At 42.6% G+C, this 14,350-nt stretch overlaps 1 protein-coding gene across 2 annotated transcripts in view; it reads left to right on the forward strand.

Moving 5' to 3' along the window:
- LOC308586222 (glypican-5-like) overlaps positions 1–14,350 on the forward strand; it is a 421,981-nt gene that overhangs the window by 166,164 nt on the left and 241,467 nt on the right. Inside the window, exons 5-6 of one of the 2 annotated variants that reach the window (XM_081192628.1) lie at positions 2,444–2,503; positions 4,558–4,683. In XM_081192628.1, coding sequence (XP_081048754.1) covers positions 2,444–2,503; positions 4,558–4,683 — 186 coding nt within the window. The remainder of the gene's footprint in view (positions 1–2,443; positions 2,504–4,557; positions 4,684–14,350) is intronic. The other variant, XM_081192629.1, reaches the window with a different exon arrangement.

Below are 14,350 nucleotides of genomic sequence, written 5' to 3' on the forward strand. Positions count from 1 at the left end.
TCTCTGGTCCCCTGTTGTTTTTTGTTACTCCATAACAAGTTAATTTAACCCATAAGAGAATCCAGAAGTATTCTTATGAATTTTCTGAGCGGAGCAATATAATCTGCACCAAAATGTTTTATTTGTCTCTAGTGTTCAAGCAGCTAAAAAAATACCTGAATACACAATAAATTGTTCTTCAGCTGTTTGGAGGAAATAATATATCAATTACCAGTATACCAGTTAAAGCCCATGTGAGCAGCCTTACTTCATTCTAACTCTGAATCAGACCCATCTAAAATGATAATGAGTTTGTGCAGAAATTCAGGTGTTAATTTGTAGCTTATTAGACCAATACACTCCAACCAACTTCAGATACCTTAACAAGCAACATGATGTCCTTTATTGCAAAGTTCCTGTAGGCAGTTCCCTTTTGATGCAAGGAACTCTTATGAATGCTCATTTGCAAATTCAAGATCTAGAGTAACATAAAGTAGTTGAGCAGCTACAAATTCCAGTTGGGGCTGAAGTCAGCCGACACTGTAGGCAGTCCTAATGACTAACTGGTGACCAGCATACAGCTATAGAATAAAATATTAGAACAGCCTTCTTTTTCTACCAAGATTGTGATGTAATCTGTTCCAGATTGGTAAGCATTTCTTCCTTCCACCCCATTCCCCCCCCCACTCTGTTTCCTGTAGCTGATGTTTGCTCAAAGTAATGGTGTTCTGTTTTATCGCCATCTAAATTTATTTTCCTCTTCCCATATCTTTTGAACTTTGTGAAACTTGTTTCTCTGTCGATGACACTGGCATGACTAAAGCTTGCTCAAAAACTGCATGGTATTTCAATTCTTCTTATCTCTGCATGTACATGCGATGCTATGCCTATTCAGCAGATGTTAGTGGTATTCTTTTGTTTTTCTTTACCAAACACAACTCAGAAATGAACGGACTCTGGAAATACAATTTTCTATTAACTTGGAAGTCTCAAAATGAGCAGTACTGAAACATTTTAGAATCGCAGGAGCAGTCACTCATACAAGGAGCCTACATATAGATGGTATTGGCTATCCTATCTGGGATCCACATTAATAAATTCTGCTACTAAACATAGTCTGTAAATGCACTTTGTTTAAAAGCAGAGCGGTTGGCACTTTAATTGGAGAAGGAAACAGCTGAGGTAACATGATGTCTAGATTTTACTGTATTTCTACTACCTGTGGTGCTCTATTTTAAACTTAAACAATATAAGGACATACACTAGACCATTACAAACACCCACATTTCATAAGATTTCCCATAGGACCTTCTGAGTTAAAATATGTCAGTAATCTAAAGTTTCAGGAAGGTTCTTGTAACTCAAATGAAGCCCTCAAGAGCCAGTGTGGTGTAGTGGTTAAGAGCGGTAGACTGGTAATCTGGTGAACCGGGTTCGCTTCCCCGCTCCTCCACATGCAGCTGCTGGTGACCTTGGGCTAGTCACACTTCTCTGAAGTCTCTCAGCCCATTCACCTCACAGAGTGTTTGTTGTGGGGGAGAAAGGGAAAGGAGAATGTTAGCCGCTTTGAGACTCCTTCGGGTAGTGATAAAGCGGGATATCAAATCCAAACTCCTTTATAGGGATTTCATAGGAATATAAGGAACATATACAAACATTGGTCCATCTGCTTCAGTATTGTCTACAAAGATGGGTAGGGGTTCTCCAAGGTTTCAGTCAGAGATATTTTCTTCAAAAATTCACCTGGATACACCTGGGAATGAACCCAGGACCTTTTGCATACAAAGCAGGTTCTCTTCCACTGAGCTACATCACTTCGCAAATGATGTAAACTAAAACAAGCAGATATGGATTTATTTACTCACTTAACCCTACCCTTCCAATATCCCTGAAGGGGCAATGATCTTTTCTTTGTTTCTTTTCCCTGTGGAAATAAGTGTTTTGTTCCCCTGAGAAGGAATGCTTTTCCATCTCAAGCACTTTCACATGTGCTTCTTCTCATCTACAAATCATTTGTCCTGCTCTGTTCTCACATGTATGCAATAACTTTTCTTAATGTGACAGTTGGAGATAAATTCAGGAGATTTATTTTCAGCATTTTGAACCTTCATTTTGTAATGGTATCCATTTTTTTAAAAAAGGATAAATTTCTTTTAACATGTTTTAGAGGAAACTTCAAATCCTCAAGCACAGAGCACAAGCTACCCAGAACTAAACTGTGGGTGGACTGTGCCTTTATTATTATATTTTAATATATAGGTTGAAGCATATTTTATTTGCTGGAGCATATTTTTTTATTTGCATTTGTGCTTCTCTGGTTTAATCCTGTGCATGTTCTTGATTATCTTTTCTTTCAAATAATTTATTACTTTTTGTTTCTCATTTCTTTTTCTACCTTTGCCTGAATTCCTGCTTCCCCACTCCTCCTCCCCGCCTTCTGACTATTCTCCCTGGCCCACTCCAGTTCTCTGCCTCTGAAAGCTTCAAAGAATGACAAATCCAGAAGTTTGAAAAAAATGGCCCGGTAAGAATGAAAAGAAGCTGACATGTTTTTGTCTCTTCGTTTTAAATGAGCTGTCCAAACCTCAAGGCTCTTGCTTTCGTTTTAAGAGTACAAGGTTTTGTTCAGTATTACCATAAAATGCCTCTAATATTAATTTCTTAACTCAAATGCAACCATCTAGAAGAACCATGTTATTAAGAGGGGGGAAATACTGGAACTTTTGGCTCACATATCATTTTAAAATAAGGTGTCTACTGTTTAAAGACATACCAGAAAATGTTCTCCTTGCTCTATTTTATAGACAATGGGTAACATAGACAATGAAATTTGAATACTTCTTAGCTTCTGAAGTTTCAATCATATTTTTCAGTCAAGCCTTTTTGTTTCTATACTGAAAATTCATATATCACTCTTCAAAACTAAGTATGCATTTCAATTTTGTGTTCAGTATTAAAAGGGAGCTTGTACATTCCTATCCTAACATGCAAACTTTTCACTACTAAAATCTCACTTTTGCCTGCCACTCCTAAGCTAGAATTTGCCTTTTATCTGTATCTGGAGAAAATGCAATAATAGACCTTGTGTTCATGATCCAACTCCTCCTCCTACATGTCCAGTAGTTCTTGCACCTGGACCTGTAGGGAGGGAGAGTGGCTCAGGATGAGGTCAGTGGTATGGAAATCCTCTTGCAGCCATGGTGAGATTGAGGCACACAGAGACTGGATCATCCTCTGTATGCTAAGAATGTGATTGTCTTCATGGTAAGGGCTAGGCGTCTGGAAAATACCTAGGACTTTGTGTTCTGGAAATAGTAAGTTACATAAGAATATTAAAAAAAAACTGTTAGACCAGGTGTGATGGTTTGGTGAGCTTTGGTGAGCCCTTCGCAATAAATCCCCCTGCTCAATCAGAGTTGTAGTTACAGTTTTTATTGTACATTATTTACAAGGTACAGAGCATCGCTTCAAGCGTCCGAATCATCCGTAGCAGATCCCCGGAGTGGGAACTTCCTGCTCCTCCTCCAGCAAAGCAGCTTGGACAATCCCAAATGTCTACGTTGTTCTCTGTGTTTTAACCCCCTCCTGTCCTGGGCTGACAGAACGGGTGTTCCCTCTCCCTCTGTGCCTGAGCTGGTAGAGGGGTTCTGCTGTTCTCTAACATCAGGGAGACTTACCTCCGCCTGAGTGGCCTCCCCTTCTGCTCCACCCTCTCTCAGTCCTGCCTCTTCTACCAGCTCCCTGCTCTCCCCCTCCTCCAACTCCGGAGCCTTTCCTGCTGGCTCCATGACACCAGGTCAATGGCCCATTTAGTCCGGCATCCTGTTCTCACAGTGGCCAGGAGGACTCTTTCCTCCTGAAGTTTCCAGCAACTGTTATTCAGTTGTTTCTCTCCTTGATGTTAGAATTAAAATCAGGATTTCTCAAACTTTGGTCTCCAACTGTTTTTGGACTACAATCCCCGTCATCCTTGACCGCTGGTCCTGCTAGCTAGGGATGGTGGGAGATGTAATCCCAAAACAGCTGGAGATCCAAGTTTGGGACACCATAATTTAAATGAAGGAAGTACTAGGATGCCTGGATTTTTGATAGGTGGTATCTTATACAAATCTAGACTAGACTCTACTCTTAGAATTTCATTGGACGGCTCTTCAGCAGAAATATTATCCATTCCAAAGGCAAAAACCTTGCTGTAACCACCACCTGGGTCTTTTCTGTGTTCTCCAGGACACACTTGAAAATGGGGAAGGTTTGGTTTGGAACTTGGTGACTGAGGAAATTGACTTGAAGCAGGAACTTTTCAATGGGGAAAGTGGTAGGGAAGGCGAGGCGTCACCCTCTCCTCTGCTTTGCCACTTCTCTCTTTCACACACATACCAAGATGCTATTCATACAAGAATGACCCTTTGGGATTTCAGTACATGCGTTTGCTCATGTATTGCTAACTCAGTAGAATAGTTAGACAGAGCTGGGCCGAAGTTTAAGAATGAACATCGGATTAAGATTACAAAGTTGCCTAGAATGTTAAATGTGCTCCTGTTGGTGTTGCATTGCTAACATTATGTTTTTCATTTCTAGGGAATTCATCAACTACATGAAACGATCCAGAACACTCTATGCCTCTTTAACTGAAAGACTCTGTGATGGTGATCTTGTGATGAAAGACAGTTCGACTTGCTGGAATGGAGAGGATGTTGTAGAAAGGTAACTGTGAGAGGGGTGTTCTCTCTCTGAGTGGACACGATGGAGGGAATTTGTTTCTGCATACTGATTGTTTCTTACTGGACTGGGACAAAACCCTTTATGTAGGTCAGTGTCTTTCAACCGGTGTGTTGAGGACTGGGCAAAAGCACTTACATACACTTGTCATTCTGAGTCTGTCACCAGGCCTTTCTGGCTTGGGTAGGTGACACTTAATTCCTGCCTAGTTTGTACTGCCTTACAGAGGTGCAATATAACTTCTGAAAGTTGATTAAATATGTAATATTGGATGTGATGCCATTCCCAGTCCTCTTGGATCATAGCACTGGAGCTAGAAAGAACAGTTTACCTGCCATGTGGAGGTCACTCTGTAGGTTGATTCTTGCAGGTGGAGAGGCTTGATGAGAACAAACATTTGACTGTGGTTCCTCACCACTCTGATCTTTTTAATCCATTCTACCATTGCTACTTTGCACATTATTTTGCAATTCTGACAAGGGGTGGAATCAAATGCTGCACTCTTCCAATCTTTCCATCTGCACAAGTGTTGATGCCCCATCTTCTTCCAATGTGCACTCTTTAGAGAGTTCTCCAGCTAATTTCAAGGATGGGGGGAGTGGAGGGGGGACAACCCCATTGCACAAGTAGTGGTCCTTGCACAGGGATTCCACAGACAGGCCTTGTTAGTTAGGTGAATCCCACTGGAAGAGTTGTTTTCAGTTTCCTCTTGTTCAATGGGTAGAAATAGAGCAAAAATGCTTAGGAACAGAGTAGATAAGAAGGATCAGCTGATGGTTTTAGTAATTCCTTTCCATATGGTGATGGTAGTGATTTCTGTGTAGACTTGAATATTCACAATTGGTTTTACAGCCCTGGATACTTGGCTACATTCAGCATATATTTTTTTAAAAATGCTATAGCAGAAGTGTTAAACCTTAAGTAATGTGGTGAGTGCTCACTGGAAGGACAGATCCTGAAGCTGAGGCTCCAATACTTTGGCCACCTCATGAGAAGAGAAGACTCCCTGGAAAAGACCCTGGTGTTGGGAAAGATGGAGGGCACAAGGAGAAGGGGACGACAGAGGACAAGATGGTTGGGCAGTGTTCTCGAAGCTACCAGCATGAGTTTGACCAAACTGCGGGAGGCAGTGGAAGACAGGAGTGCCTGGCGTGCTCTGGTCCATGGGGTCACGAAGCGTCAGACACGACTAAATGACTAAACAACAACAAAGTGGTGATAGGTATTGGACCCCTGTGGCTCACAAACATTTGAAAATCTACATATACATGTTACTAGAAATAAGCAACAATTACATCTGGCTCAAATCAGTCAACCATGGTTCTGAAGAGGGGTCAGTGACTGCAAACATGTCCCTTTAATTGTTCATCGGCAGAGTCTATTTAGGAAACAATAACGTGCAACATGGCCTATCCCTTAACTGTGGCTATTGATGGACCCTTATTTGAAGCCACAATTGACTAGCAAACGAAAAGAGAACCGGATTAATGTTGACCATAATTAAAGTTAAGGCAGACCTAACTCTTAACTTTTGTTAAATCCAGAAGCAGAAGGGTAGGGAAATTGAAGCAAAGGAGGATTGGGCTCCCTCCCCTATCAGTGGGTCTTGACAGATTCACTGGCAGCAATGCCAGCTTTCCAAGTAATCTACACAGAATTGGGTGGTTGGATGTCAGCAACATTCTCATTTCCTGCACTTCCCCAATGTAAGGTCAGCCCTGATTATTTTTTTTAAAGCAAGAACCCAGGGCAGATGGACCCTGATGAGTGACAGGGCCTCAACCAGCTGCTCACTCAGATGCTTGGTGCTCTTCTGGAGGAGCAAGCATGATACCCCATTCCTTATACCTAGTTGGGAGGTCATGCTGTGTCTGTACTGACATTGAGTAGGACAAAACAACCTGGATGATTACTGTGTCTTGAAAGTTCATGCTGAAACCGTTCTTGGCTTGGTGTGATTCCAAATCTGCACCAACACAATAAAATAAGCCACATAAATGTAGCAAACACTGTGCGACCTTCACAACTTTTGCAAAGATCATCTCTGTCCCTGATGGCATCGCAGCGGGGAAAGCTTTTGAGTCTTCGTACTTGGCACTCTCTATGTGTGCTTTCTTGCTGTGTGTTCTGTTTACAGATCCTTAAGGAATTCTTTGCAGGCTTGTTTGCTTCAGATTGGTTTATTGTTCTTTTCACCTTAGCAGGAAGCTGTATCTCACCAAGAGAAAAGTCTCTTTCATGAAAGGTGATTTGACTGGGGGAGAGTGAGATGGGATGCATTTCGCTGAGGCATTTTGATTAAAAACAAAGGATTAAAGGTGGCACAATTGATTCTTATCTTTTGTACAGTAAGCTACATTCCAGCCATGCAAAAGTCAGAGGTTTATGCAAAAACATATACCTCCTTCCAGGCAAGGGAGAGTCCAAGGACCTGTTCTGTCTGAACAAAAGCTCTCAAGGATGGTGCAGAGCAGAGCTTGTGAGTTGTAGCCTAGAGAGACGGGGTATGGCACGAGGAGAGCCCTACGAGGAGGGGTGTAGTAGGGGGGCAGGCGCACAGCCCTGGGTGCACAATATTGAGGGGGTACAACGCAGGGATCCACTTTCCACCCTGCCTGCTGCCAGGGGTCTCTGGACCCCAGAACTTGGCCTGGCCATACTGCCATGCCCCTGACCCCCTTGCTGAATGGCCACCCAACCAGCATTGAGGAGATTCAGCCGCCACGGGCCGCAGTGGCCAGCCAGGCTCCTTCCTGCATGGGTGGTTGGCCAGGCGGCACAGCATGGCCCCATTTGGCTCTTGTGGTGAGGCAGGCACAGCAGGCCCCATGAACCCTCCGTATGCATTTGCCCATCAGCGTGGGTGGCAAGGGCTAAGCTAGTACAGTGGGTTCTGTTCACTCTCCACACCCTGCCCCGCCAGGCAAACACCCCGGGCACCAGCAAACAATGCTATGCTGCTGCCCATGAGCCAGATAGTAAGGGTTTGATGATAGAATTGGCCCCCAGGCTTGGGGTTTCTCACCTCTTCTGTAAAGATGCTGACTGGATAACAGGATTGTACTATAAATTACACGATTGTGCTCTAAATTATCCTGGATCAGCCTCATATCTCCTGTGAAACATCTGGAGGGAATGCTGCTAGAGGATCTGTGAAGAGTTGCTTTTAGGGTTCAAGGTTTTCAAGTACCGCTGCTTTAGTGCTGTCAGCAATCCAAGTAGCACTAAAGTGACACCTAGTGAAAAAGCACTGAAAACAATATAACTCAGCATGTTTCAGGCAAAGCCAAAAATGAAAAAAAATGAGGGGGATAGGACTGTGTAAAGAGCCAGTATAGATTGAATCTGACCCAAGGGGTATCTAGTCCGCCATTCTTCCTCCAATAATGTCCAGTCTGGGCCAAGCTATGTGTGACCTTAGCTATGCATTTGAGTGCAGGGTCTTATTTTCACAAATTATCGGCACTGAGCTACCCAGATCCACTGATCTGGATTGGGGCCCTAACCTGAGAACTAGAGGGATTTGGATTTTAGAACCTGTTCTAATCAAAGCTTGCAGCGTGAGGACCCTTTGCTCCCTTAAAAAAACATCAGTTTTCTGCATTCTCTGTGGAGGGTTTGGTAGCATGTGGTAGATGTAATTCTGAATCCAATACAGTGGTACCTCTGGTTAAGAACTCAATTCATTCTAGAGGTCCATTCTTAACCTGAAACTGTTCTTAACCTGAGGTACCACTTTAGCTAATGGGGCCTCCCGCTGCTGCTGCACAATTTCTGTTCTCATCCTGAAGCAAAGTTTTTAACCTGAGGTACTATTTCTGGGTTAGCGGAGTCTGTAACCTGAAGCGTCTGTAACCCGAGGTACCACTGTAGTGAATCAGAAAGTAGATCATCCATGTTAATGCGGTTGGATGAGTTGCTTGTGAACTCAGCCCTGAGATTCCTCAAGCATACACACTGGCAAGGCAAGGGTCCTGGTTTTAATTTCCCTACCCCTTCTTGCATTTCAAGAAGTTGTCTGCAAGGTGAGTAATATTTATTTATGGCATCCACGAATTGATACTTAGCTCTTTAGGAAAAACAAATGTAGACTTTATAAATAATGCACCACATAAACATGACATTAAATATTACGATAGAATATTTATAAATAATAAAAATATGTCAGTCATTAAATAGGGTGGTTTAAGTTTTGCAGAACAAATTCGTGTATTGAATTAGAATTTTGCATTAAATCAGGAGTGGCAGCTGCTACTGTGAAAGAAGCAGCTGGGAGACTGGTTTTGAAGCAATAATAATAGTAATAATTTAAAAGAAAAATACAGAGTTTATGGGAAGGAACGTTTGTATTTCAACCTTTTCCACTCTAAATGTTTGGATCTTGTTACCTTAAGCAGGAGAGCTTAATGTAGTGTTGTGGCTTAGAGTAGGCTTTGATTTAAATCTTATTTTCACCATTAACTCAACCCGTGTTCAGTGCATGGTTGGGTTCCCTCTTCTGAGTTTTTCTCTGTTGTATATGACCTCCAGATGTGCTAGGAAGAGGCACTTGGGGGGAGGATAGCTTCCCAGGTCCAATCAGTCAGTGCAATACAGACACTGACAAATATTTTTGAATGAACTTTGATGACAGCACAATAGAGATGCCCAATTGCTTTTGCATGGCCCATACTTTACATGGGAAGGGTACGTGAATGCTTAGGAGCTGAATCATCTTAGAACTACTTTTGAATAACATGAAAACAATAGCTTGGGTTTGTGAGATTTTATTTTTTTAAGAGCTGATTAAGTTTGATGTCAAAATCAAAGGGAGGAGCGCAGCTGTAGCTGTATTGTGGTTTCCTTGAGCCTACAGCATACATTACCTCAGAAACCAAGTCACAGTGGATTGTAAGGGGGTGGGGGACAGGAACATGGAATGTATTTTGAATGTTTCTAGTTTGCCACGGTCATCAAAATGTTTTCAGAGTAAACAACACACTAAAAACCAAGCACAATCTTGCTGGGATGAAGCAATTTTAAAATGTATCCTATAGTCTTCCTCTCTCACAAATAGTTATTGGTCATCTGAAAAGCAAAATTTGCACAGCTAGTGAATATCTTCCAAAGAAGGCACACAAATGCAGAGAATTCCCCCCTTTAAAGAAATAAAATATAAAACCTAATGGAATACGTTAACATTACTGGGACGATAAGCACCCCAGTGACAAAAAATGGATACATTGATTGGGATATTGTTTTGTCCCAGACTCTTTTGGGGTTTCAAAAAGAAAACTGTCTGGGCACTTAAATCTGCATCATGAGTTCTTTTTGTGCAGGAAAATGTTTACTCCATATATCACATTGGAAGGCAGGATGTATATCTAATAAATTATTGTGCTGTGAGGTAGTCTGTTTTTGGCACCATGCAAACATTTATGCTTGTGCAAAACCCATCTGTACCATCCAAAGCAAATATAAGAAGGGGATGGCTGCTCTAGGGCTGGGTTTTTGTCACATATATCAGCATAGCTGTCAACGTCTCCCCTTTTTAAGGGAAATTCCCTTATTCCGAATAGGATTCCTCTCAAGAAAAGGGAGAAGTTGACAGCTATGTATATCAGCACAGAACCTTAGTCAGGTTTAAGGGTTCCTGCTGCATGGAGCAAAATATCAGGTTATAAATGGTGAAATGAATGGGGAGAAATTCAAGTGTGTTTGCCATGTGATTTAATAACAGATACAGTCATACCTTGGGTTGAAGTAGCTTCAAGTTAAGTATTTTCGGGTTGTGTTCTGCAGTGACCCGAAAGTAACGGAGTGCGTTACTTCCGGGTTTCACCACTCGCGCATGCGTGGACGCTCAAAATGTCGTCATGCGCGAAAGCGGCGAAACACAACCCGCGCACGTGCAGACGTGCAGACGTGTCTTACATTTACTTCAGAATGCAAACGGGGCTCCAGAACGGATCCCGTTCGTATCCAGAGGTACCACTCTATAGGTCTTTTCCCTGTACTCTGAATTCCAGCTCCCCACAATAGATCCTAAGAACAATTTCCCTGCACTGCATCCCATTTTTCCCTCAATGGCTCTTTTTCAGGATGAATGTGGGCAGGTACAACCCACCCTTGCTATTTCTGCCAGTTGCCTGCTGTAGCTCAGCAGCTGATTCATGACGGCAAAAGCATCATTAGCTAATTGAAGCCAAGGAATGGCTTTAGCTGTTGAAAGGGCACCCAGATCCAAATTAAAAACCCGACTACAGTTACATTTTATGCCTTCACAACCCAAACAGCAGCACTAGACTTATCTCGGCTCAATGAAATGAGAAAGCTACCCTGGTGACCGGCATTGGTGAATTGAATGAAACAGCAATGAATTGAAGGAAACAGGGCCAATGCCAACAAGATGTTTAATTCCAAATAAACCCTGCAAAGGATGAAAGAACAAAAGAAGAGGTTTGTTCTTTAATCATCGCTCTGTAGAGGATATGGGGAGAACAGCAGCCTGCTGATCCTTTCCTTTGCTGTAGTGCAATGCCACCTAGCAGCTTCTGTGGATTATTCAGCTATCTGGGGCTCAGTCAGCTGTATGCTACAAGGGCATGTAAACCCTGGCAGTGATGCCTCCTGTTCACCCATGTTACGTTCTTAATCCACAAGTGCAGTTGCCAAGCCACTGGGAGTTGTATGCGTAAGGGTGGGATATGCATGGTGATCACAGTCTGAAATGACTGTTCTTCATGCAGCCTGCTGTTAAAGTCTGTTGCCTTGATGTGCAAATAGGCTCCACATCAGTGTGCTGGTTCTCTTTAGGCAGCTGCCAGGGCCCTCAGCTGATGCCTTCCCTGGGTGTCCCTTAAAAAATACCCTCAACAGCTGAGTCTGGCAGACAGCATTTTCATTCCTGCCAAATGCTCCTGGTGCAATGTGTTCCAGGGCATTGTGGGAAATTTAAATGGTGGCTCACAGCTGCCCAGCACTCTGCTGCTTCCACCCACCACTGACAGGAAGTTGCCATCAAGGCCCAGCAATGGAGGAGGAGGTCCAACCCAAGGGCGCTTTGCCAAGGACCCTTCATACCTGGTGCAAAGAGAAGGAGGATCATCTCAGAGACTCATCTGTGTGTGGGAAACTGACTTTCAGATTGTGAGTAAATGTGCAGAGGTTCGCAATCTACTTTACTGAATTTGAGTACAGGAATCTGAGTACCTGTCAAGATAGTTAAGGGTTGCATTCAGATGGTACTTCATTCTGTCTTCCTGGCATTTCCTTACCTGTGAATTTTTGCAATTTATGTGATCTTTCACAGTTTGGTCTCATTTCCATGTTATTTGGGGGGGAGGGGTTGGATCTGTTTGCAGTCCTGTTAACTTGGTAAATTGCAGGACTTTTGCATTGCAGTTTTGTGCAATGGAATTTGTGGCAGCCGTGGTGTAGCATGGCAGGGCCAGAGGGGCAATGGCCCCGGGTGCAAAATTCTGAGAGTGGTGCAACCAGGCGCCTCCACAATTGACTGCATGGCTGCCACCTTCTGGATACGTGGAACTGTGAAGGGCTGGTGGGAAGGGGGCGCGCCACAGAAATTAGAAAAAGGATTTTAAAAATCAAATATTAATAAAGTGAAAGTATGAAAAAACCAACATTTTCCATCGTACTGTAGGTTTCATTTCATTTCAAAAAATAATGTTTTCACAGTTTATTATTGTTTATATTTTGAATTAGATATATATGGGGGCACCCAATAAGTGCTTAGGGCCTCTCAAGGTCTTAATCTAGCCCTGGAACTGTGGCTAATTTTAAATGGTGGAAATGGTATATGCGAGGGTGCTGCCACACATTGGCATAGTGTGGGTTGTTGGTTCCCAGGTGCAAGTACTTGCCATGAATTTGTTACAATAAGTGCCACACTTTTAACTTTTTTGAGGGGGGAGGTGCCTGTTCCGTGTACCCCTGAGTATCCACAGGGGGGGAAAGCACTGCGTCCGGCATGGATATCCCCAAGTCTTTAGAGCTATTTTTCTGTCAGCTTTGCCACCTGGGCTCTGTGATGATGCATAATTCTCTTTCCCTCCCCTCCCCTTCAGTCTCATCTCTCCTTTGAGCCAGTTGTGTTGCCAGTTGTGATGTTGTTACTAGCCCACAAGGAAATTGCTTTGGATGAGCAAGCTGCTCAAGTGCTGCTGATCGCAATTTAACAGCTGTGCGATCTGCTTGTGGTTGGGCTTCTTTCAGCACTTGTATTTTGCCTGAAACTTTTTGTCTTTGAGAATATTTGTTGGATCCCGCCTCCCTTTGTATTGTTATAAGCACCTATATTCACATTTCATTTGGTTCAAAATGGTTATTTGTGATTCTGTTTGCATCTTATTTGTGATTCTCTTTGCATTGTATTAAATGGCAATCTCTTTTGGGAAATTTTGCTCGTCTACTGCTGAACATAAACACTGGGAAGATATGTTACCTTCATGCTTGCATTTTAAAAAACTTAGGAAATGTGTTCATCTAGCTCAATATTGTGTTGGGCAGATGCTTTTCCTATCACTTTCTGCCTGATTCTTTGAACTGCAGATTCCAGGAACTTTTGCATGTAGAGTTTGTGTAGCTAAGCTATGGTCTCTCCTCATATGCCCACCTAGCATTTTGCCTTTATTACCAGCCGTAACATTTGAAAAGTGATCAGATTTTAAAGAAACACATTGCACTGAGACTTGCAGACATTTGGGGTGCAGCAAGATCTTTGCACTATTTATCACAAATAGCTGTGAAAGTGTAAGTGTGAAAGAAAGTGTGAAAGAAATAGATGGTGAAAGTTTCTCTGAATATTTCTTGTGCTGGGCGGTGAGCTGTACATGAAATTTATTTTGGGGAGCTGGGGTGGGGAATCATACCTCGCTTTTCTCTATAAATAATTCTCAAAGCAACTTCATACAAAGGCAAATCATAAAATGCAAAGAGACAATTCAGGTTGCAATAAAAATAGTTCAGATTACAAATAATAATAATCCATATATCAAAACCAAGAGCAAGATAAAGCATTTCAGTATTAACCCCCCGCCCATGAGTTTGATTAAATGAAAAAGTCTTAGCAGCTCAGCAACTTGAGGAACCTTCCTAGAAGAGAAAAGGCTTTGTCTGTTTGCAAATAATTCAGATACACATCTGGCATAAAAGAAAACATTTTTGATACTTGAAACCAATTGATCTATTTTTGGAGGCCTGTTTTCTAATGCCTGCATGCTTTCCCTGTAATGCTGGGGTGATATTTTGAGTGTTCTGCTGCCCCCCTCCCTCTTCAGACATTGCGCTGGTGCTGGTGTTCTGTTATTGCTGGCACGGGGAAGTCGGAGAGAGATAATCACAGTATTTAACCTCTTCCAGAAGCATTGACAGGTGCTTTTAAAAAGAGCCAGCTTCAAACTTCGATGCTTTGGGGAGGGGAGGTGAATGGTTGCACATTTCAGTCAGGCAGTGTTTTTCCAAGTGTGCTCCTAGGGTTCCTTGGAGGCTTATCAAGGGTTTCTCAATGAGAGCAGAAATAGCGGACAAACTTCCCTGGAAGACAGTTTGTCAATTATTACCGCAATTGCCCTGTAATGTGCAGCTGTTAGAGGGAGTTCAGCGTTTCCAAGGACCTGCTCTCAGGGTGGAACTGCACATTTTGAATTCTTTT

Source organism: Podarcis bocagei (genome assembly GCF_964188305.1).
Source record: "Podarcis bocagei genome assembly, chromosome: 4".
NCBI classification, from domain to species: Eukaryota; Metazoa; Chordata; class Lepidosauria; order Squamata; family Lacertidae; genus Podarcis; species Podarcis bocagei.